Here is a 24906-nt window from a genome sequence, read left to right as displayed (position 1 = left end):
AATTGATAATCAGCACTGTTGGCATTAGGGAATTGTGATTAAGTTCTACGGAACAACAATTATTTCTAGTTCATCCTGCATAATGACGATCACGAAGACGCTTGATGAACTTTAATAGTGCAGGGAAACAGGCGATCCCCTCTATCTGGTAAATGACGCATGAAGGCGCGCATAATTGACGAACTTTTCCGGTGAAGGACATAACTCGAAAGTGGTCTATTACAGGCTCCTGACTTAACGTTTCTTTATAACACTGCATCATCACTACTCACAAAGAAACTGATATCAACTTTTATTTTCATTATTGCTGCTGCTCACATCTATAGAAATGTCTCTACATAGCAATGATCATTTCTTATTTCCCTTGACTTGTTTGAGTTGGGATATTAACATTTTGTAATTATATACTATGTACCATAACATGCAGAAATCTATGCATGTTAAGTCTATGTAAGTATAGCACTAACAGAAATAAGCAACGGATTCCAGGAGATATATATAGCTTACTTCGGAAACACAATATTAAGCTATTGGTAACTTCTGAGAACTCCTCAATCAGGTTATATTAAAAAAAGCTTGTGTTATCCTTCCACAAACCATCTTTGCTCTACAATACCAACCTTTAACATTTCTTAGATTTTCTGTCCAGTTTGTTATATTCAGGAAGCACCTGTTGGCTGTGCAAACTTTTTATTTGTTATATCAAGAGCTACATTAAGTTATGTTAGATATAAAAACAAATATTCATCAAGTGAAACAGCTTTTTAATGACCATAGCTTAGATTTTTCCCAGTTCCACCTTAGTAATTTTGCCTCAATACCTGACATCTTTTAAATTAAAATATAATTAATAAGTATTAGATACAATACAAAGGTAACAAAGAAACAGGCCGGTAACAACCGTTGCCGGATAGTTTTTCTGCACGAGTAGTCAGGTGAAGGTCCGAGGCGATAGCCGAGGACCTTGACCTGACTACGAGTGCAGAAAAACTATTCGGCAGTTTGTTTCCGGCCTGTTTTTTTTTTTGTTACCTTTGTTTTGTATCTGACTTGTACGACGTTTCAAGAAAGAAGTAGTACATTTTGCATGTAGAAGAGGTAGCAAAATTTAACAGATTCAAAACTTAAATGGCCATATACCAGTTAATGTAAGTTACAGTAAGACAGTTCAAACAAACTTTTTTTTCACTTCCCTTCAGCCTATATTTTTTTCTAAAGAAATTCAAGAATCTAATAATGCATCTTCGCAAGTAAGTAATGTATGAAAAAGATTTCAGAGGTAAGCAAGCTAACATTTGATTTTTATTTGGGGGAAAACGGAAAGGGGGGGGGGGGGGGGTTAAAATAAATTTAAAATAAACAGGCTCGATTCTTTTTTGTTGAAAACATGCAGGATATGTCATTCCATTCCCCCATTCCGCCTTAAAAAATAATAAAAATCGTACGTTTGCTCCCAAATATATAAATTCAATAACAATATAAAAAGAATGAATTTCCTATTTCATTAGTGAATGAAATGGTACGAAAAAATCGATTTTGTCTTGTTAAAATCACCCATATATAGGCATATATTTTGGATTTAAAAAAAAAATTATGCTTATAGGTTTTTATATATGTCTCTTATAGTGTTGGTCAGGATCAAACACGTGTCACAATATGATCCAATCGAAGCTTGCCGTCCAAAATTAGTGACATAAGTTGAATGATTTTCTTCAAGATTTGCTGCCTATTTGAACATGTATTACACGGACACTTTTTATTTATAGGATCAATCGTGCATTGGTGAGTTGATAGGGATTTTATCTTTTGATTTGATTAGATTTGATTTTTTTATATATATTTCCTGTCTTTTTTATTGAAATATAAACGTCGGTACCAGCATTTCTTTACTTTCAGCATTGTCCAGAATACTATTCATGTCCATATATTGAAAAAAAATACATTTACGGACCGACCATTTAGCTTCAAAAGGGGGGTAAGTTTTTTTTCTGAGTAAGAAAATGATTTAGTTTATCAACGCTATCACCCAAATATTTTTTTCCGAAATTAGCGCCATTATATACGGTATTCGGAAAATCAGGAATCAGAACATTATTTTGTCATCTGATTGACCACAATATATTTTTTTCTCATAAGATTGGGGATCAGAATATTTTTTTAGGAAAAAACATAAACTCCCCTTTTGAAGTTAAATGGTCAATCCCTTAGTGTACTGATATGAATAGTAATATACTGGAATTGTTTGAAAAAAATATAGTTATTGATGCCAACGTAAATATTTTAATGAAAAAGACAAGAAATATGTCGGTGAAACAAAAAGTTCAAATCTAATTGAAATTTAAAGTGCCCATGAACTCACTGATCATGCACGAGTGATTCTATTCATAAAAAGTGTCCGTGTAACAACTAAAAAGTGTCCGTGTATCATCTAAAAAGTGTCCGTGTAACACCCGTTAAAGTACTGTTTTTCTATAGCTCTGCTGGGGGCAAAGTCGTACAACTTACAAAAGAGTATTTATTTCACGTGTTATTTATGCTTTAGGTGATGTTGAGTTCTAACAATTCCCCCTTAATATTAAATGTATATAAAAGCTTATAAATCAACTATCTTGAACCTGAATATTTTACCAGAAAAAGTACTCCATTTTTGTCGTATCATATCAATAAACGTATTGCTTTATTTCAGTATGTTATCCATCAAACTTTTATATTAATACATATTAAATGAATGTTATTTATACTATGATTTTACAGAGAGATTTAAATAAAAATGGCCAACCTCTTTAACTGGAACTTTCCTTTTTGTTAGAGCAAATTAAAGGAAAGAGATAAGACCATGTACATATATATACAGAGAGAACAATTAGGAAATTATCACAGATCGTGTATAAGGAACTCTGAGAGTTCTGTAAAAGTCATACGAGTACTTCATACTAAATGAATTTTAGAAACATTTTCTTTGCCTCTATGAATCTTTATAGACAAATCTAAACTATACTGTATAGGATCTGATACTGAGTATAACTTTTCCCAGTTTTTCCAGTTCATGAAAGTTCATATCACTTGTTTCATATGATTATTTTAGCTTTTTTCTTTTTAATTGTCTTTTTCCTTTTGGGCATTCTTATTTGTTCAGTATTATCAGCTTGTTCCGGAGAAACAAACGGTTGTTTCTTTTTCCTCCATTTCTTTTTCTTTGATCGTTTCTTCGTTGTCTTTTTTCCTTTTGACTTTTGTCCACCTTTTTGTACAGCTTCATTATCTTCACTCGACGATTCGGAACTCCCCTCTCCTGTAGGTACCGATATGATGCACGACAAATGTTCATCCGGAATTACCATGACTTTTGACTGTTCACTACTTTGGTAATTTGTTACATGTCCAGTAGTAGCGGGCGTTGACGTATTTCGCATCACTTCCGGTCTGGATCCGCTCCGTGTATGATCTGTTCTGTATATGTCCGGGCTTAAGCCACCATCTTTGATTGATTCGTCACTCGAATTGGAACTGCTGTTACTATAAACTTCTTGTTTATCCGATGGCCGGTTTGCAGGTGCTATTATGTTAATATTATTGCAACTTAATAAAACAGGATCTTTATTTTCAACACTTGAGATGCTGCCAGGGTTCTTAGAATTATATCCACTATCACCTGGTTTTCTGTTCAAACCAATAGAACCAGTTTCTTTTAAAGGTTTGCTTGTTAAAGGGCCTAGCTTTCGATGTTCACCTTTTTTCAACTTACTGATAGAGGATCTGTCTGATTTGAGATCAATACTGACTTCAGACTCGCTGTTATCTCTGACCTTGTGGGATGACATCGGAAGCTCTGTATGCGTTTTTGAAGACTTGTCAACGAATCCACGGTCGGAATGAAGGTTCAAACTGTCATCAGATTTTTCACTAAATGTTCGTCTGGCATTTTGTCGAGAGGTTTCGAAAGTACGAGTTTTGAGATCGTTAGAGCTGACAAAGTTCTCACTCTGTTTGTAAACCTGATTATTATGGTCATGTCCAGCAGTATCACTGTAAACATAAAGATAAATTTGGACACAACCAAGACAGCTACCTATCAAAGATCATCGGAAAGAAATGAAATATATTTAGAACAACAACAAACACCATTATGGCTTCATTTTTCTAAATTTGAATGTATATCTATTCTTTTTTATATTGAACCGACTTCTGTCTCAGTTCAGTCTACAATAAAGACACCTTATCTACCATCAAAGACGATGTATCACGTGAGATATTTATACGCATATCTTGCTGTCCGAAAAATATATTATAATTTATATAAATTCAAAATCGTATTCCTTGTTACCACTGTATTTATCAAATTGTAAGAAAATATCTAGATGTCATTTGGGTTTTTGTTGTAAATATATCGGTGTTTTTTAGACGTATGAACCCAACATCCACTTTTGCTCATATCGACTAAGCTGGAATGTTAGATAAATAACCAAACTCAGAATAAGATTAAAAAGTGCTTACACATCAATAGCTGACGGTGTTATAGTTACTGATCTCCTACCATAGTGAGAAATATTGTCCACATGATCTCTGTAAAAAATTGTGACGTAAATAACCATATAGAATTTATTCAACGTCATTCAAATTAACAGAGAATTGTTTATTTAGAGAATCACCAATGAACGTGCATTTGAATCGGATATGTTTACCCTTCCGAAACACGTGATATATTTTGGGCTTTATCGTTTTGAAGAACATATTTCAGTCATCATAAATGCTGCACTTAAGCAATTGTCTCAACCATTGTAAGCTGATATTTTCTTATCTGATAAAAAAAAGCCATGCTTAAAAAAGAAAAAAAGCAATTGGATCTGTTTGTCCTGTACCTGTTTTCAATCGATTGTAAACCGATATTTTACTAATACTTAGTATCCATTTTTAATTAGCCGTGATCACTAGTTAGACAGGAACTGCATACCCATTCGGAGCACCTCTGTACTTAATTTCCATGATCTATATTTGATGTGATATTAAATGGACATTTTATCTTTAATCGACCCCATTTTTTGGTGGGGTTCGTGTTGCTCAGTCTTTGGTTTTCTATGCTGTGATTTGTGTACTGTTTGTATTTTTCTTTTTACGCCATGGCGTTGTCAGTTTATTTTCGACTTATGAGTTTGAATGTCCATTTGGTATCCTTCGCCTCTCTTATAATAATACTTACTCCTCCATTCGTTTTACTCCACCTGAAATAAACATATTATTAATATTTACATCCTCAGTAGTACTGTTTGAAATATCTCATAAAATTTTACTGTACATTGCAATATTCATATAAAATATTTAGTTGTGAAACACGCAGAACTGAAAGAAAACAATTTATTTTCCTTTCTGAGATAACTATGAATAAAATAGAGAATGGAAACGGGAAATGTGTCAAAGAGATAACAAATCGACCAAAGAGCAGAAAACAGTCCAGGGCCACCAATGGGTCTTCAACACAGCGAGAAAATACAGACCACAAAATCACAAAAAAATGATTCAAGTAAAATATAGATAAAACGAAATTTTTATGGATGGTACATTCAAAATTTTACATTATTTTTTGGAGCAGCTTTTTATACCATTAGTTGATTAAAAATGAAAACTATATTACTCTTATGTTCATTCTGTTGTCTGGAAATGATCCTAGTGTCCTGTAGAAAAAGCGCAAAAGACCTTTTTAAAAAAACACAAATGTCCATTAAAAAAGCGCAAACGTCCCGCGCTGTAAATTACAACAACACGTCCCTGTTCACAAGATCTGACCTCTTCTTAAATTAAAACAAGTATTCGTGGTAAACAAGATCTGACCTCTTCTTAAATTAAAACAAGTATTCGTGGTCAACAAGATATTGCATCCTCTTACACATCTGACCTCTCAACTTCAATTAAAATCCCTAAATTTGTAATACGATATCTTAAGGTCTTGAAGGAAGGCCTTCATTTCCGTATTCTTTAGTTAATAGGCTATTTTTATCTATTCCTCATATTTTGGCCAATATTTTCTATATTCTTTATAACAACGCATCGGTGGTCTCGTGGTTGCATGTTCGCCTCGAGTGCGGGAGATCGTAGGTTCGAACCAAAGACTTTAAAATTGTCCGGGAAGGGTGATTGATATATGTCTTCCTGCTGACTGTTGCCTTGTGAACTAGCACGCTAAAAATCCGCTTCAGCGTGTCGGTCTAGTACAAACAGGGTTAGTATCCGTTTTAGTTTATCATATTTCAGTCCTGAATATGCATTTAATTTGCCGCTGGACGTTAAGCATCCATCCGTCGTCATCATTTATTCTTTAGTTTTTTTCACTACGATTGTCGTTCTTTAAATTGTTTGACCACTTTTCACTATTCTTTACCCCCTCCCCCTTTTATATTCTGTATTCTTGTAACCTCATCAAGGCCCTCATTACATATCGGTCTACGAGAAAGTTACTATCATTTTATTTAAAAAATATGATATCTCAGTCCAATGATATAGGTACCATCCCCTTTATTTTAAACAACAAATCTCGGTAAACGGACTGTAAGCGAACCATCCATTTATTGAAACAAAAGTATCGATTTACAAAATATATACCATCCTTTTATTAAAAAAATGATACCTCAGTCTACAAGATCTGTACCGTCCCTTTATTTAAAACAAGATATCTTCATCTACAAGAAAGGTATTTTCCCCATTTATTTGAAACAACAAATCTTGATATACGACATATATCTACCGTCCTTTTATTAAAATAACATCTCTTAGTAATATCCTTTATTTGAACGAAAGATCTCGGTCCGAGAAAAAACGGAGTGGCTATTTATACGGCCAGTAACTAGTTCTCCCAAACAAACTACTAGACAATCAGTAACTAGATTACTTACTTTTGTCTCTACTACAACATCTTACAAACATATAAATTACCATACACACAGTCAGTAACTGTAATAAGGTTCCAGGTACTATAAATGCTGCGGATCTTTCAACAGTTACATCTGAAATGGTATATGTTTATCTATCTAGTAATACGAGAATGCTGTGACGTCGGACGGACTTTTTGGGACTTGTTGGGACCGATGTCACACGGCTCAAGCAAGTCTAAAAGGCCGTCAGACTACTATATTCCTATTCTTCAATAAGCTAGTATAAGCTGTGGGCCGAATCCCCGAATTCAAGCAGAATTGCTCCTGCTACATTATATTCATGTTAATATCGGTTCATAGACCATCGACAGTCCTCGGAGGTCATCTAGATGGTTGGTTAGATGGCGTCAAGTATAAAATACACACGAAATACAAATACATTATAAGGAAAGAGTCAATGCATTGTTAACTGTTACGTTAGGACTTTTTGTAATTTAGATATAGTGTTACGTTTAAGTAAAATTAAAAATGAGATTTGACATATTTCATGGAGAGTTTTTACTGTTGAAAATCGTATAGGATGACCTATAAATGAAAATAAAATTTAATAAATCATTTGCGTGCTATTCTCTTTTCTGGATTTACCTTCATTAGAAAAGCTCAAAGCTAAACATTGAAAGTCATGAATGTATAAGTTGAAAACGTAAGGAGCTGTATGACTAAAAAAGCCTAAAAAGAATAGCCAATTCCATCTCAGGTCAGCTTTGCCTTTAACCGTCTAGATTTATTCTGCCGTGTGTATATATCTTTCATCTTCCTTACCTGAACATTCTGTATTTCCACAGTCCACTGCCACCACAATGCCAGCGATTACAAAACAGAGAAGGACTGTTATGATTGCAGACGTCATGTACAGCTTTATTTTTATACTGGATTCGTGTGTAGACTCTGTAAAATTCGGTTAAACATGACCATATATATATGTACAAACAGATGCCAAAAAAGGTGAAAAAAAAACATCAGTTCAAACCTTTATACAGTATTATAGTTTATATGGTTAAGACAAATAGTGCAAGTACAATGCGTGATGACTATAATTTGTGTCGACCCGACGTCTAACAACAATTCGCTATTAATTCGGTTTTTATGCTCTTCAACTTTGTTTTTGATTTGGCCTTCCAGCTGGTTTAATTCGAGCACCACTGATGAGTTTTATGTGGACGAAACGCGCGTCTGGCGTTCCAAATAATAAGCCAGGTATCTTTGGTGATATTTTTTCTGTGGTTGTTTGTTTTCAGTTGTTCTTGACTAGATTGTTTAGCAGTTATCCTTTTATAGTTGTTATGTGTGCCCTACACAGTGAAATTTCACTTACGTGAATTTCACATAAATTTAGATTCATGTGAATCATGTGAAATTGATGTGAATTTCACCACAAACGAGTTTATACGTGAAACTCACATAAATCTCATGTCCAAACTTACCAAGTACAAACAATGATAGTTTCCCTGTATTTAAGAGTATCTTGTACAGTGCAAATATAAAAATTCCTCCAATAACCATGCCAACCAATGAAAACAAAACAGCATATCCAAAGGCTTCGTTAGTTGTCAATCTTCGCAAAACTATAAAAAAAAATAAGATTATAGGAATGTTATACTAGAGAAATCTTAATATCTCGTTCGATAATTTATTTATTCGAACTTTAATTCAAGCAAAATTAAAAACACTGAGGTTGTGACTTCAAATCTCGCTCGTTGCGACTCCGATCTAAATGAAAAAAGGAGTGCAAGTTTTCGTGTAAAAGTCTTCTGTTCACTCCAGGTATTCCGGCTTCCCTCGCCAATATTAACTGACCGCCATGATATAACCAAGAGTACTTAAAGTGGCTTTAAACACAAACCGACCAACAAACAAAGGCTGCGTATTAAAACATGTACATGATCGCACAGCCATACGAACGCCCCTGCTGTAGCAGCTGCATGGGCCCATGTGCCTCCAGATGGCCGTGCATATAATTACAAATGTACTTAATATAACTTTCAAAATCACACCAGACGTTAATGTTAATGTTAACCTTACACAAAGCCAAACGGGTCCTTATTAGGAGTGTAATATAACCACCATATACCAGGTTTGTCCATGTGTACGTCAATCAAATCTCATGTCCAATAGAAATTGTTTCAGGTATATGAAAATAGACGACAGGTATCACTTATTCAGTAATATGTCTCCAGTAATACAAAATTATGTTACCATCAATCAGTTTGTGATGATTTTTTATTTTTTCCCCTCATATCCATGCTAATATTGTTTGAATTAGGACTACACTTCTTTTTCTGAGTTTATATGAAATCAACCCCATGAAATTCGTATACCCCCATGGTGTAATCAAATGGTTTGCTATTACTTAAGAATAGGGAGTTGACTATAGAAAAACTAACACCACCGTATCCTAGTTTTCTGATTGACCCATTCTACCTACTTTTGAGTAGTTCATCTGCATTCATTTCCAGAAAAAAATATCTAAAACCATGATCCCATTGATATATATGAGATTTAAATAAGGATAAATTAATAAAAAGGATATCATCAATATTTGAAGGTAGAAGTAACAGACAGAGCTTGCCGGACAAGCTAAGGTGAACTGGAAATCGAAACCTAATAGCAACAAGATGGGCGTATAGACCACCGAAAAATTGTGTTAAAGAGTGTGAAGCACTCAGATGAAAGTTTGGATTTTACACATATTTTGCCTTCGAGCATCATGGAAGAGACAGTTATTGTCGAAATGCGCTTCTGATGCAGTAAAATATGTACCTTTAATGTTATGAATATATCTTCGAAAATGGGTTACAATCATTTGAGAACGACTGTATTATTGATGATCACAACTGTTACTGTAAAACTTAGACGTAGTGATATCAATTAATACTAAATATAACCATCAAGGAAGTTTGTATACTGGACACAAGTCAGTGGTCAGTGGACCAGCTGTAATGTTTATACACAGATGAAGGTATAACAACATTAACGGTACCTATTTTTCTGCACCAGATGAGCATTTCGAAAACAAATGTCTCTGCAGTGATACTCGAGGCCAAAATATTTGAAAATTCAAAACTTATCAAAGAAATGAAAAGCTTATAGACCAAAAGTGGACAAAAAGTATAGTCAAAGCTTTGCAGAAATGGAAAATTTGCTTAAAGGAAGCATAATTCTTCACAATTGTCATACATATTTGTGTTCAAACGTTACTTGGTATCTGTTGATAGACAATGTGCCAGTCTTTTATTTGGAACCTCTCCTATGGTTTGTCTGTCTTTTGTGTGTGTGTGCGGTGTTTTAACGAGTTTGGTGTTGAGGTTAAATTTTTTTCCGTACATTGCAAGACTCGATTTAAATGGTATATTAGAAAGATGTGTGTTCTTTGTGTAAAACTGCTAATTGTTGAGCCCAAGATTTCTTTCCTGTTTAACTGTGTTGTAGGAATGGCTTCTCATCGATGTATAGTGCACTGAAAGGATTATTATTCAACGAGACAACAACCTAACAAAACAAACAAACAAAAACATAACAAACATTTACAGGTTATCATAGGTAATCACCAATAGACAGGTGTTTATACGTCTATAAAGATCGACATTGTCCGAGTTTAAAAGATTGTGAATAAAACTAACTGAGACTATCAAAGATGTGATATCAACCTCTTCAAATGGTATACAACATTAACATTATGATAAAGGACAACAACTGTTGAGGTTCTGACATGATACAAGCACATGAACATGTAGTGAGTTTAAACTATGTGTTTTTTTTTGTTCTATAACCTCCGTCTTTTTATCTCAACCAACGGACAAACAACAAGTACATGAAAGGAAAATACAATTAAGCCAGAACAGGAAAAACAACAAAATCTAAAATAATGTAATAGATTACAAAAAGAAACAAGACAAACAAAACAATATTAAACATACCGTATCAAAAGAATGTTTGCAGTTAGTGTAAGCCATTTATAAGTACTTTAAAAATTGCTAAAATGAAATAATACCGGCCTACACTATAGTATCGGGAACTGCAATTCAGAATAGATTTCATACAGCAAAGTCCAAAACAGTTGAGTAAAACACGTGTAATACCCAAAGCAAATATAATTTCAATGAAAAATACAATAGGAACAATTTAGTCTTGCTTCAAAATATACCTTAACGAATTGATTTTCAGCCCTATAATATTAAACGAAAGCGTGGAATTATTCCATATTTGCTTCCATTCATATTAAGATTTAATACAAATGTTGAAACCCGGATGAGATATTTACTGGAGCAACATGGCAAAAAGATGCAACCTGACAATATTGATGACACACAGGCAAGTTATCAGTACATATTAATTTACAAGTCCGAATGGCGTCGCATTGAATTAGCCAGAAGTTTTGTTTTAAACTTTGGTACATATTTTTAAAATGAGTATTTTAAAAACTCCTACTGTAAAATAGCATTGAGATACTAGTGGTTTTCAAAAAGTCGAAGAAATGCAATATCGTGACCGAAAAAAACTCTAAACGAAAGACATCAAAAGTCCATGAAACTACATAGAAAACTAAAGATACAGCAAACCGGGGATGAACTTGGCTGATCCGGAAGGTTACGAAGTCCTTGTTCCTCACTATGACATCCGTCTTTTTGTCTTGCAATTACAAATTATGTGACTTTTTTTTTTATCATTTTATGTATATACCAGAACCTTTTATAGTGAACTTACAACCAATTGGGTCCATGGAGAACAAGCCAAACACTAAAGCGTTCATTTAGAAATGATATGGTACATTGTGTATTTTTTGTCACCCGAATTACCACTGCTACAATTAAAGTTTTGGATTAATGTATATTGGCATGGGCACATTTTATATTTTACTAAATATATCCAATGTATTTTATTTGTAAAAGTTCTCGTTTTTCAATTGCAATACAAATGTGCACCAAACAATCCAGTTTTTCTATAGTATTTAGATTTTGAGTACAAATGTTATTTCATCTCCAGAATTGGAACTACCACCATGATCGGACCGTTGAACGCCTTTTATGTGAGAGTTAATACCGGAATCGCATTTATCTGCTTCGTTCGAACAAGTGGATAATTCACCTGCAGACATGTCCAGAGCTTCCGGTGAAAGAATTATTTCAGAGCTTGCCATTTGTTCATGTTCAGTAGAGGTTCTCATTTCATTATTGCAAGCGTCCGTCTGATAAGTAGGATCGGGACTCTTGAGCATTCCAGAGAACATTTTGGGATTAAAGTCAACATCATAATCATTTCCGAACTGATCTACTGATATAACAGATGGCACCAATGATTGGGTATGCGATTCAGGCTGTGAAAGATTATCAAAAAGATTTTGGTCATGATTTTTCTTTCGTTTGAACACCAAAATAATAATGTACAGAACAATAATCAGAAAGACAACACAGCCAACAGATATTCCAACAGCCATTTCGACTTTCTCGTTAGACGATGACAATTCCTGGTAGGTAGCTTGGTCGTCCTCAGACTGAGTAGTCGAGTCGTTCACAGACAGAGTTGTGACGTAATTAACAGTTGTAACGTAATCAGACTGAGTAGAATGCGCCAATCCAGGACTTGTTTGTTCATCTGTTAAAAGTTGAACATATGATTAATAATAACGTTTGAAAGAACTTTATACTTATAATGTTAATTCTATGGTTTAAGGGTCTTTATGTGGATTGTTTGTTAAGCATTGACAGTGACGTCACATATGTAAACAGGATTGTGTTGTCTAAATGATTGGTAAAATCCTGGAACTTGCAGACTATTGAACTTCAAAATAGTCCGTCCCTTCTCGCCTTCAAAAATTATTTTGAAAGTAACCGTGAAATTAAGCCAGTATTTTATTATTGAGGTTCCAGGTCTATTCAAATATATCATGCGAGAATAAGAATGAGCTGTAGTGGACTCAACAAACACCTCTATGACAGAATCTTAATACAATCCCCAAAGGTGTTTGTGGAGACCCTGAAACAACGGAACACTATTTATTAAAATGCATAATAGTCAATGTACTTCGCCAAAGACACATCCACAACCAACAGATTCCTATTAGAATTTCCACTAATGTCTTACTTTTTGGCTCCGATAGACTAACAGTAGAACAGAATATACTGATATTCAAAGGTGTGCAAAACTTTATTATAAGTAGCAATCGATTTACATTCGCAATCAAATAATTCTATTTATTCACTCTCCCCTATATAAAGAAATATTATTTCATTCTTTAATAACACTCTCATTTTTCTAAAACACCTTTCACTCCCTTCCTTTGCTATTTTTTTATATATAAATAAATTTATAATGAACTTTCTCTATGTTATTGTATTTATTGACTGTATTTTGTTACGTACATATTAGTTTGCTATTCAGCATGTAATCATAGCTTGTAATTTTATTTTTGAATTTAGGGAGACGAATTTATATCAGAGCACTGCTCTTGTTTCCTAATCCCAATTATTGAATCACTTGTATATTTCGTATTTATGTCTTTACCCTTGTAGCTATTTATATAACGATTTCTTTAATAAATTATGTTTACACTAAATGATAGGTTTGGGTTTGAACACCTATAAGTATTTGAATTTCATCTTTTAGTTGAGTCATACAAATATGACACTGTTTGAAATGTAAAATAATTTCAATTATAAAAATGAAATGTACCAACATAACTTAAGATACCAGAATATAAAATGAGGAGACGTGTTATTATTGCAAATGAGACAACTATCCACCAGAGACCAACTGATGTATGTAAGCAACTATTTGACTTCACCCTACGTACAAAGAAACAAAACGAAAGAGTAAGCGTCGCCTTAAGTCGCCCAAGCTTTATAAGTTAGTAGCTGCACGTAATATACATGTAATTCCTGGCATGGATTTAAATTGCAGTATAAGTAGTATCATGTCATTGTCCTCCGCCGCGAGGGATATGCTAATGGTCTCCGTCTTTTCTTCTGACCGTCCATCTAAAACACAACAATACTCCGAGACTATTTACCGGAAAGCTTGCATACTTGGTCGGATTATTTGTCGTCATATTGTCTTGAACATGATATACCGTCATTTTGATTAACCATTTTCACTTGGTATATCGTACCAAAATTGCAACTTGTGAACTGAAAACGTTTGATAGAAAGCTGTAGTACTAGTACCTAATACGTGTGTTTGTCATCATGTGTCGTTGATTATTTCATAAATATTCTTATTGGAGTTATTAGACTACTCACTATGACAATTTTATTTGTTTGTAATTTAACAATGGCACCCTATGAACACATCGCATCCCCTCTGGGTCGTTTTACAGAAAGCTCTCATACGTGGTAGGATTGTTTGCCATTATATGCAGCTGACCCGCCATTTTCATTCAACCATTTTTACAGGAGTTGTAAGACGTTGATCATTTTTGAGGTATTGAAACAATGACATCTTGTGAACGGAACACATCAGACACCGTTTTAAGAAAGTTCTCTTACATGCTATAATTGTTTGGCATCATATGTAGCTGATCGTGGTATAATGCCATTTCGTTTTGATAATATTTATTTGAGTTCTGTGACCTTGGCTGTTTTTTTTTTACTTTCCTACCACAATCTTATGAACACAACTCCTCTGAGACCCTTTGACATTGACCATTTGTACTGCCATTATGATTCTATCATTTTATGAGAGAAATGGGACTTTGGCTATTTCTTTTCAAATAGTGTAACACTAGTACACTATATGTGCTGCCAATTGAAAAACAGGAACAATACAACGTTAGATTGAAATACATTTTATAATGTAATTTATTTTCCTGTTCTACAACAATTCTTTACCATACATACAATTGTATTCCTCCTTTACACATCGCTGGGGACATTTCTCTACGGCGTAACAATCTATTATAATGTATTTTAGAATTTGTTATATTGAACTATGATAAAATCGAATATGAGCCGGACAAGGCAATATCAGTGTGTTACTATCTACTACATCCAATTCTTGGAAGTTTTTTTTTAAATCAATGTTTATTCAGTTGCAAAAAATGCGAAATCAAGAAAAATAATTAACGAAGTTAAACTGGATAAAGTGGCTATCGGCTATAGTAAAGAGTGCCGTTTACACAGATAAGTAGTCCAAGATACTGACAACAGTTTAATGAGACAAAGATGCTGTCCAATATCTTCTTCCTTGAGCTGGTAAAGTGTCTCAACAAGTAGATAGGGAGTATCAACGTGCTGGTGACTACTAGTATACTTGTATGTAACAATGTTTTAGATTTTAACGAGAGAAATTTATGTATTACTGAAAAATTATTACACCAGGGTTTTCGATATCACAAACTAGTCAAAACATTTACTAAATTTTATCATCGGTATAAGGACATCATTCGTAAATATAGCTCAACATGCAGACTTCTTATACGTTCAGGTATTTCACATCCATTTTTTTATGGAAATATTCTTTATAAAGCACAAAAATGTCAGTATTCACCTCTGAAACTAACAAAACCTTTAAATAGACTTATTAAGAAGGGATATAGTTACGATACTGTTGTCAGGTCATTAAAGATTGCATATTTTGGCGTTAATATTGATTCACTTATAGGGTCTTTGCATCGGCACTAAACACATTTATTTAAAAACCAGTTGTTGGCATGACACGGGTTATGTTCTTCTCATATATGTTATGATGGTATGATACTAAACCCCTAACGGGAAGGATTGTGCCTGATATTCATATGATGAAGACATAATCTTTCAATCAGTTTAATTGAAGTCTGGAGCTGGCATGTCAGTTAACTGCTAGTAGTCTGTTGTTATTTATGTATTATTGTCATTTTGTTTATTTTCGTTGGTTACATCTTCTGACATCAGACTCGGACTTCTCTTGAACTGAATTTTAATGTGCGTATTGTTATGCGTTTACTTTTCTACATTGGCTAGAGGTATAGGGGGAGGGTTAAGATCTCATAAACATGTTTAACCCCGCCGCATTTTTGCGCCTGTCCCAAGTCAGGAGCCTCTAGCCTTTGTTAGTCTTGTATTATTTTTAATTTTAGTTTCTTGTGTACAATTTGGAGTTTAGTATGGCGTTCATTATCACTGAACTAGTATATATATTTGTTTAGGGGTCAGCTGAAGGACGCCTCCGGGTGCGGGAATTTCTCGCTGCATTGAAGACCTGTTGGTGGCCTTCTGCTGTTGTCTGTTCTGTGGTCGGGTTGTTGTCTCTTTGACACATTCCCCATTTCCATTCTCAATTTTATTTATTAAACAATTGTGTTTGAAATGGAAAGAAAACAACGTATTGATTAGTTTGAAACGAGGCTGCTAAACTCAAATAAAAGGATGCATTAATACACAGCCACGTCAGATTATAATCGGTTTAAGGTTAAGATTAGGACTTTTAAACCCGTAGTCTAGCCCATGCATTGGGACCTTATTTTTAGTTTTGCTAATTTCTGCTGTCAGTTTACTGTTAATGACAACAGATAATAGAAGACATGTACATTCATATACGATTTGTCGTGTAAGAAGAGTGTTACACGAAATCAAGTATTTATATATCCTTGGCTTTGAAATTAAGGGCCAAGCGATTCTGATGAAGATATATCCAGATAAACGCTTCGGACGCACCAAATTTATAAAGTGTGATTTTCATTTACAAAATAACTTTATTGGTCCGTAGTTTGCCTATTGCAAAGTAATAGTTCTGCCTTTTTCAAAATACAATCTTTTTCAATACTAGTTCAATTTCCCATCGATGTACTTAGCATAAACTTCATAAGGAAGGCTGAAACCTAATAATTTGAATCTATAGGTAAGGGATGTACGATAGAAGCTATATGACCAAAAGAGACATAAAAAAAATAGCCATATTTATCTATGGTCAACTTTGACAGAGGTAATTGGGACCTTAGTTTTTAATGTTATGATTTATCAACGGGGAATTTTAGAAATGTTTGTTATAAACCATATAATTAATGAAGCACTGAATACTGAGCCAATGATACCATCGGGGACTAATAGTCCATTAGCAGTGGTTCAGATATAGTGGTACACAAAAGAATAGCTTTACCTGAGGGAAACATAACCTTCTTTTCTTTATAGTAATCTTATGATTTATCAATATTTGATAATAAAACAATACTCAAATCTATGTTTTATTTTTAACTGACCCAATAATATTAGGTTTTTGCTGATAAATAAATTCTATTTCTCCTTCTAATTCCTAGACTAACCCTGCATATCCTGTCATTATCTTGATGATGTCTCCTGACTCACACATAATTATACATGTTATATCTGATATAGTAAAAATGAAATTCAGTAGAAAGCATTATTTGGCTGTTAGAAGCACGCAATTATGTAAATTATTGTCTATAGATATATACGGTCAATTATATTGTATGTATGTTAAATAATATATCATATGCATTTTTCATGATTATTTTCAGCATACAAATTTGAATTCGAAGTTACGGAAAGTTAGTACAAAATTAAAAATTAATAACTATGAAGATAAAGTTTTTTTGACTAGAATATCAATAAATACATACTCAAACAAATTTAGTTTAAGAACCATAAACGACAAAGTAAATTGAGTATTCAATTGCTTCAATCCATTCAAATTATTCGTTAAACAATTTACCCCTTTCAATGGTATAACTGGGTGATTACTTGGAAATTTAGAAATGATCCTGGTAAACTTATATGTGGTTCATAAGTGTTTCTCGTTTCTCGTTTTCTATATAGATTAGACCGTTGGTTTTCCTGTTTGAATGGTTTTACACAAGTCATTTTATGGGCCCTTTATAGCTTGCTGTTCGGTGTGAGCCAAGGCTCCGTGTTGAAGGCCTTACTTTGACCTGTAATGGTTTACTTTTACAAATTGTGACTTGGATGGAGAGTTGTCTCATTGGCACTCATACCACATTTTCTTATATCTAGTTATCGACCCTTTAAATAAACTTATTCTAAAAGGTTACCAATTCAAAACTGTAATTAGATCTTTGAATATTGTTTTTATTGGTATTAATATTGATTTTGTTATCAGTAAATTAAAAGCAAACTAAATATCATTGTTATATACATATGCACTTTCATGGATCTACAAACTGTCGATACCTGTTTCTTGGCATTGCATTTTTCTCTGACTGTTTATGACGTCTTTACACTAAATCCATTGAATGTTGGATGTGTACTGATTGATAATTTAGTCTTAGATGCATGATTTGTTTGATTAGTTGTTATTGGCTTTGAACTAGCTGTTAGTAACTGGGAGTACTCTCAGATCTGTAATTAGCGTCTTTTTGTGGTTGGGATGTACAAGTACCCGGCCACGTCCACTCTGTGTTTTTGTTGGATGTATTTTTATTTGTATCCATCTGATGAGTAAAGCCTTTTTCAACTGATTTTTATAAGTTCGTTCTTATATTGTACACCACTGTCCTAGGTTAGGGGAGGGTTGGGATCCCACTAACATGTTTAACCCCGCCACATTCTGTATGTATGTGCCTGTCCCAAGTCAGGAGCCTGTAATTTAGTAGTTGTCGTTTGTTGCTGTGTTATATATTTGTTTTTCGTTCATTTTTTTGTAAATTAATTAGGTCGTTAGTTTTTCTCATTTGAATTGTTTTACATTTGTCATTTCGGGGCCTTTTATAGCTGACTATGCGGTATGGGCTTCGCTCATTGTTGAAGGTCGTACGGTGACCTATAGTTGTTATTTTCTATGTCATTTGGTCTCTTGTGAAGAGTTGTCTTCTTGGCAATCATACCACGTCTTCTTTTTTTATATATAAGTAAAATCAGACAGTATAGTCTGGGGGCCCTTAAGATATGATTTTGTTGCGATGTTTTACAATGTTGCACTAGTGTTAACACTGGTACAGACGATTGCCTACAAATCATTTTATTGTCAGTAAGACCACCATAATCAGGAACAGGGAATTATTTTAATACCAATTCACGCACACTTTTGGCGGACAATGCACCTTTAGGAAATCATTTTATTTCTTATACCTAAATTCTGTAAGACACAACTAATTGTATACATAAGATACAAGATACTTAATATTCCACGGGGGAAAACAACTACACAAATCAATTCGACTCTAAATATTTCATGTATGAAATTCAAAATTTAAGATTAGACATCATTTATCTATTTACTTTAACGTAATAAATTCCTTTCAATTCAAGCTTTACATTTAAACATAAAATGTAAATGGCAAATTATAGCACAGTATGTGTATTGACAAATGTTTATGGTCCAATATACCAAACCGAATAAATTTTCCCCTACTTGAGAAACCCTCGACCCCTCGACGAAGTCAAGTGTTAGGCTGTAAACTAACAAGAAACAACACATCACACAGCTACAAGTTACAGTGTCGCCTTTAAATTTTACAACTCTGAGGGTAAATAAATATTGGGTCATTATAAAATCTGTGAGAAGTCTTTGATATTTATTGTTTACCTAAGGGAGAATATTATTTTATTTATTTTTCTTACTTCTTGTAAATCTTGCCTGATTTAATGAATCTACTAAAGAATTCCTTAGTAACATCTTTTGACTCCTAAGTAATTTTGTTTGTCATACCTAAATCGATTTCTTGTTCGTTTCAAATAAATATTCATTTTATTAAATGGCATGGCTCAGTCAAAATTCTAAATAAGATTGTTTTTATCATCCATGGCACTAAACAAATATTAAGGGGAAGGGGGAATGTTATACCACATAATCAGGTGAACTAAATTACTCTTTGAACTGGATATCTATTGGCGGCCTTCACTTTAGATAGAACCCCATAATATATAATAAAACAAACAGCTGTGAAATAAATCGAATACTTCTGTAGTTTAAAAATTGAAACTTTCCTAAAGATTATTTTGCCGTCTAATTACTATCGAAAACTTAAAACTAATTATCATCATATATTTCTCACGGGAACCGTTCAACTTTACAAAACGACAAAGAACTGAAAACAAGTTTAAAACAACAACGTACCACTATGAATGCGTAATTATATATGATGAAATAAAATATAGCCCGAAATCAGTATATGCAATCCTTATATGCAATACAATTCAAAACATTAAATAATGCAGAAAAATCCCGTTCAAAAGTTCTTAATTTTGTTTTCTTGAAAAAATGTTTTTGCTTTTGATATTTAATCGTTCCGTTCTCGTCGTTTTAGCGTTTAATGTTATTTCTTGGTGATCAGTTAAGAAACAAGGCTGCTGTACTGCAACATATTTCTCCCATGGGACCAACGAGATAGGGGTAAACTATTGTTCCAAAGCTTTAGGCAAGGGAACTTTATCAAACGTAAAAAGGAAGTTTCATGAGGTGTCTGCCTGAATGATATCCCTGAATTGGTGGCGAAAATGCTGGCAATCGGTTATAGTACAAGAATAGGTAAACGACATAGGCTCCCCAAAGACTCTTGTAAAAATGAAACGTAAAATAACGTATATGTCGAGTGTAGTTTATATAGAAAATGAAAAACACAGATTCACATTAATACAGATTATAGAGTCAAAAAAAGTTTGAATTAGGATCATTATCTGAAATATTTCCAAATGAATCACATCCTCCAAATCAAAGGAACCTGAATATTAACTTTAAAATAGATGTCGAATGCATGTCATTTTCTGTAAAATCTGCTCTAAAAATAACGTTCATTATGTTCAGCGCTAATAGATTTAAACAACAATTACCTTTACAGGTAGGAAACCTGATGTAATAATTTGACATCCATTCAGTTGTGGAATACTCCGATGGAAGACCTGTCGGCGTAATCAGCAATTGTGGGAAGAGTGTAGTATTACAAGTGTAATCAGAATATATAGTCATCACCCCTGTATAACCAGCTTCCGGTGCCGTACACGTTGTATTTGTAACATTCACATAGTCTATTTCTGAGGTGATTGATGTATTAGTGTTCTGTTGAAAAAGAAAACGACTTATAAGTATTGTGTTAAAAGGTACCCTTCTAAAGTACAGGTCCATTTTTGAATCATGTAAAATATAATTCTTTGGTCGAAAGCCTACAATTGAAATTTATAGACAGCTGAATTTGCAAAACCTTTTGGAATTTTGGCCCTCACAATCTCCGTACAGCGCTCGTATCCGTTCGTTATACTCAGTACACTACACTACACTAACATTCAGTGTAGTGATACGAAGTAAGTACAGAACGGATGTGAGCTCTGCGCCAGAGATTGGGGCCCTCAATGCTCTCCAACTTACAGAACGGATGCGAGCTCTGCGCCAGAGATTGGGGCCCTCAATGCTCCCCAACTTACAGAACGGATGCGAGCTCTGCGCCAGAGATTGGGGCCCTCAATGCTCCCCAACTTACAGAACGGATGTGAGCTCTGCGCCAGGGATTAGGGTCCTCAATGCTCCCCAACTTATAGAACGGATGCGAGCTCTGCGCCAGAGATTGGGGCCCTCAATGCTCCCCAACTTCGTATTTTTTTGGCCTTTTAACTTTTTTTATTCGAACGTCACTGATGAGTCTTTTGTAGACGCAACGCGCGCATGTTGTACACAAATATAAGCCTTTTATATTTGATGAGGGTTTTTTTCTCAGGATTTAAAGGTACGTTAAAATGTAAGTATGATATTTCTGATCTGGCTTTGCCAGTTTAGATATAATTCTATACATTTATAATTCATGGTTTTAAGTTTAAAGGTACTATGATATCATTGCAAAAACATGTGTTGTTTGATTAGTGCTATATGTAATCTGTTTGTCGGGACGCTGATGTTGTACTGTTGAATGTAGTAAAATGCTTTTTTGGGTAGTTTAACTGTAACATATAGTAAAAAGCTTACTTTAGCTCGAGCTACATGTCTTCAAATAAAATCTTAAATCATTAACGTAAAAAGTGTTGTTCATTCATAGAAATGATTTTGTAGAAATTTTCAGTGTGTTTTAGGTTCATAGAAAGTTCCTTTTACACCGCTATATTGTTGTGTTCCAACTACAAAAATTGTGAACAGTCAAAGATCTGCTATCAAATGTTCCATTTAATGAGTTTATAAAAATAATCCCAACGCAATAAACATATAAAATGAACTCAAACGTGACATGCATACTTACATGCTTGGAGTAAATAGAAACTGTAGGATATGGATGCATACATCCTGTAGTAAAAGTAAGCTTAACCGTGGGTATATCATCTCCCAGTGTTACATTCCTGTCCAATCCATCAACTACAACACTATCGGATATAACTGTAAATTTAGATAAAAACATTGATTATTCTTTAAATACATGTGGGAATGTTGCTTGGATTTAGTTTAATATAAAGATGGGAATCAAATGTGTCCTAAATGTTCTAGGAAAAAAAATGACTAAATTTATTTAAAAGTTCTAGGGAAAATAAATGACAAAGGTTAGTCAAAAGTTCTAGGGAAAATAAATGACAAAGGTTATTCAAAAGTTCCAGGGAAAATAAACGAAAAAGGTTAACGAAAAGTTCGATGAAAAAAATGACACAATAACCTCAAAAGTTCAATTATATAAATGATATCGGGAAGTCCCAATCACGATTAAAATATAACATGTATACTCAAGAATGGTTTCAGACATTTCTTTCATACATAATGGAGTGACTAGATATGTTCTACGGTGCCAAACCTCTCCCTTATTTGCCAGTTATTACAGTCGTAAAGCATAGCATTTAACTCTTATCACTTCGGAAGTTCGGAAAACACAACTCATACCTATAAAAGTATGTTCGGGAATTAGTATATCAGAGCTGGGCCATAATATATTGGCTTTAATAGTCCCAGATCAGAGTTACCAATGGACTTCTTTAGTGAAACAACGAAAAAATCAACAGACAGAATATCAACAACTGCAAGCTCTGACATATTGAATGAGTTAAAATATTGTTGTCAACCCAATAAAAGGTAAAGATGATATACACATTGCTGCTTATAGTATTAGAAATATGGTCATCACTGGACTTCTCTCGTCTGGAAGTAAAACTCCTGTTTAAGTGGGATGTATAGATACACAGCCACGTCCGGTTGGAATGGGATGCGTTAAATCCGATGCCTCTCGGAGGGAAAGTAATACGCTGTCTGCCCCTAAAAGAACTAGGGCCTTGCAACAACTGACCTGTTGTAAGGAAAAGCTAACTTTTCAGAACCTATTCCCATTTTTTTATTAATTATTAATTGTTTTTCATCCTGAATATGCATGACATATTCTCCACCGGACGTAGAGCAAGCAACAGTCATTTAAACATATATAAAATAATAGAGACGGAGTAAGTTTTCAGAAGAGGATAACAGATCTACAACAGCAACGCACACGTCCTATTGCTGAAAGCAGCATTTTGACAAATAGCTTTGAGTTTTTGTGTATTACAAGATTTCATTTCGTTTGTGTCGCCACGAAGTAAAAATATTACAGTATACTAGTACCTTCTTTTTCACTCCATGAAAAAATTCGGTTCAATGTAAATGTTATGATCATATCAATCTAGAATTTCGTCAACAAAAATACCAAACCTTTTTCCACTGACTTTCATTATTATGCTGGTCATTAATGTATATATCAAATGCTTCATTGCGCACGGAAGAAAATATGTTTTTGACATATTTACTAACATTTTGTTTTCATAGCAACACTTACAATAATGTATAGTTCAGTATCGAATGTTTGACTTATACACCTTTTGTTTTTCCCAATCACAGAAATAGTGCTATCATCAGCAAAAATATCAGTGTTATGATTAGGATTATATTTACCGAAAACATTATCATTATAACGTATTCTGTAGACTGCAGAAACATATCCCGGATGGCCACATTTCCAATCCCTCTCTTCATTTCTGGCAATATTACTTATGGTAACTGATATACCGGACACATTACTGGCATAATTGTATCTAGTGCCTTCGTTTTCTACCTTACAAAAACCAGAACTGCTACAAGTTGTTGCTGTGAACTGTTCGTCATCTTTAATCCAGTGAGCTACGCCATTAAAATCAGGTATTCTACAGAAAATTGTCGTAGGATGTCCCTCAATGATATAGCCCGTAGAAAAAGTCAGCTGTCCTGGTAAAATGAAAAACAAAAGCTGTCTTTTACGATTAGATCATTGTTAAATCCTTAGTGTTATTTTGATGTGTGCCCAACTATAATTTTCAAGATAAATATAAATTGTCATAATACTTTACCGTATGTCTTTTGTTCATTGTTGAAGGCCGTACGGTGATCTAAATTTGCTTAAATCTGCTTGGTATTTAAATCTTGGAATTGCACAAAGTCACGTTTTTTCTCTGTTTTTTTAATGAAATCTTTTACTAAATCCGTTGGAAGTGTACTGATTGATATTTCAGTCTGGTAGAAAATGGATATTTGGTTCAGAACTAGCGGTCAGTAACTGTGAGCATTCTAAGATCGGTACTTTGTGTCTTTTGATATTTGTTTTTGATGTTAGTACCGATCTGACGAGTCCGGCCCCTTTTCAACTGAATTTAAGTTTGTTTTTATTTTGTGTTTTTACACTACTGTCACAGGTTAGGGGAAGTGTTGAGCTTCAAAAACATGTTTAACCCGCCACATTCTTAACGTGTATGTCCTAAATGAGGAACCTGTAATCCAGTAGTTGTCGTTAGTTGTCTGCCATAATTGTAGTTCGATTATAGTTGTAGTAATAATTATGTCGTTGTTTTGGGATTTTGAATTGTTTCACATTTTGTCATGTCGAGGCCTTTTAAAGTTTTATATACGGTATGGATTTTGTACATTGTTGAAGACCGCACGATGGCATGTAATTGTCCCATCTTGGTCCTTTACCGCGTTTGGTCACCATACCACATCTCTATTTTTTTTTATGTAAGCTTACCTTCACAAACTGTTAAATGTAAAATCACCAGTAAAGCGACCAGCCGTGATGACCTTGGAGGAAAGCTTGTACCAACCATCGCAGTTCTATCTACCTGAATAGACATAAAACATC

The 24906-nt window shown here is 33.9% G+C and overlaps 1 protein-coding gene across 1 annotated transcript; it reads right to left on the bottom strand.

The window, feature by feature from the left end:
* Positions 1-5127: 5127 nt before the first annotated feature.
* On the bottom strand, positions 5128-24868 carry LOC127700928 (uncharacterized). Its single transcript, XM_052204658.1, has 8 exons — positions 24793-24868; positions 23691-23999; positions 22030-22163; positions 20639-20864; positions 8348-8488; positions 7686-7811; positions 6885-6995; positions 5128-5219 (listed from the first exon to the last, which is right to left on the bottom strand). Exons 3-8 carry the CDS (start codon positions 22066-22068, stop codon positions 5194-5196), a joined length of 669 nt encoding a protein of 222 aa, XP_052060618.1. The 5' UTR covers positions 22069-22163; positions 23691-23999; positions 24793-24868; the 3' UTR covers positions 5128-5193.
* Between the last annotated feature and the right edge of the window lie 38 nt (positions 24869-24906).

Source organism: Mytilus californianus, unplaced genomic scaffold (assembly GCF_021869535.1).
Source record: "Mytilus californianus isolate M0D057914Y unplaced genomic scaffold, xbMytCali1.0.p SCAF_5, whole genome shotgun sequence".
In the NCBI taxonomy this organism is placed as follows: Eukaryota; Metazoa; Mollusca; class Bivalvia; order Mytilida; family Mytilidae; genus Mytilus; species Mytilus californianus.
The sequence above is the reverse complement of the archived record's forward strand: the minus strand, read 5'-3'. Positions and strand labels throughout refer to the sequence as shown.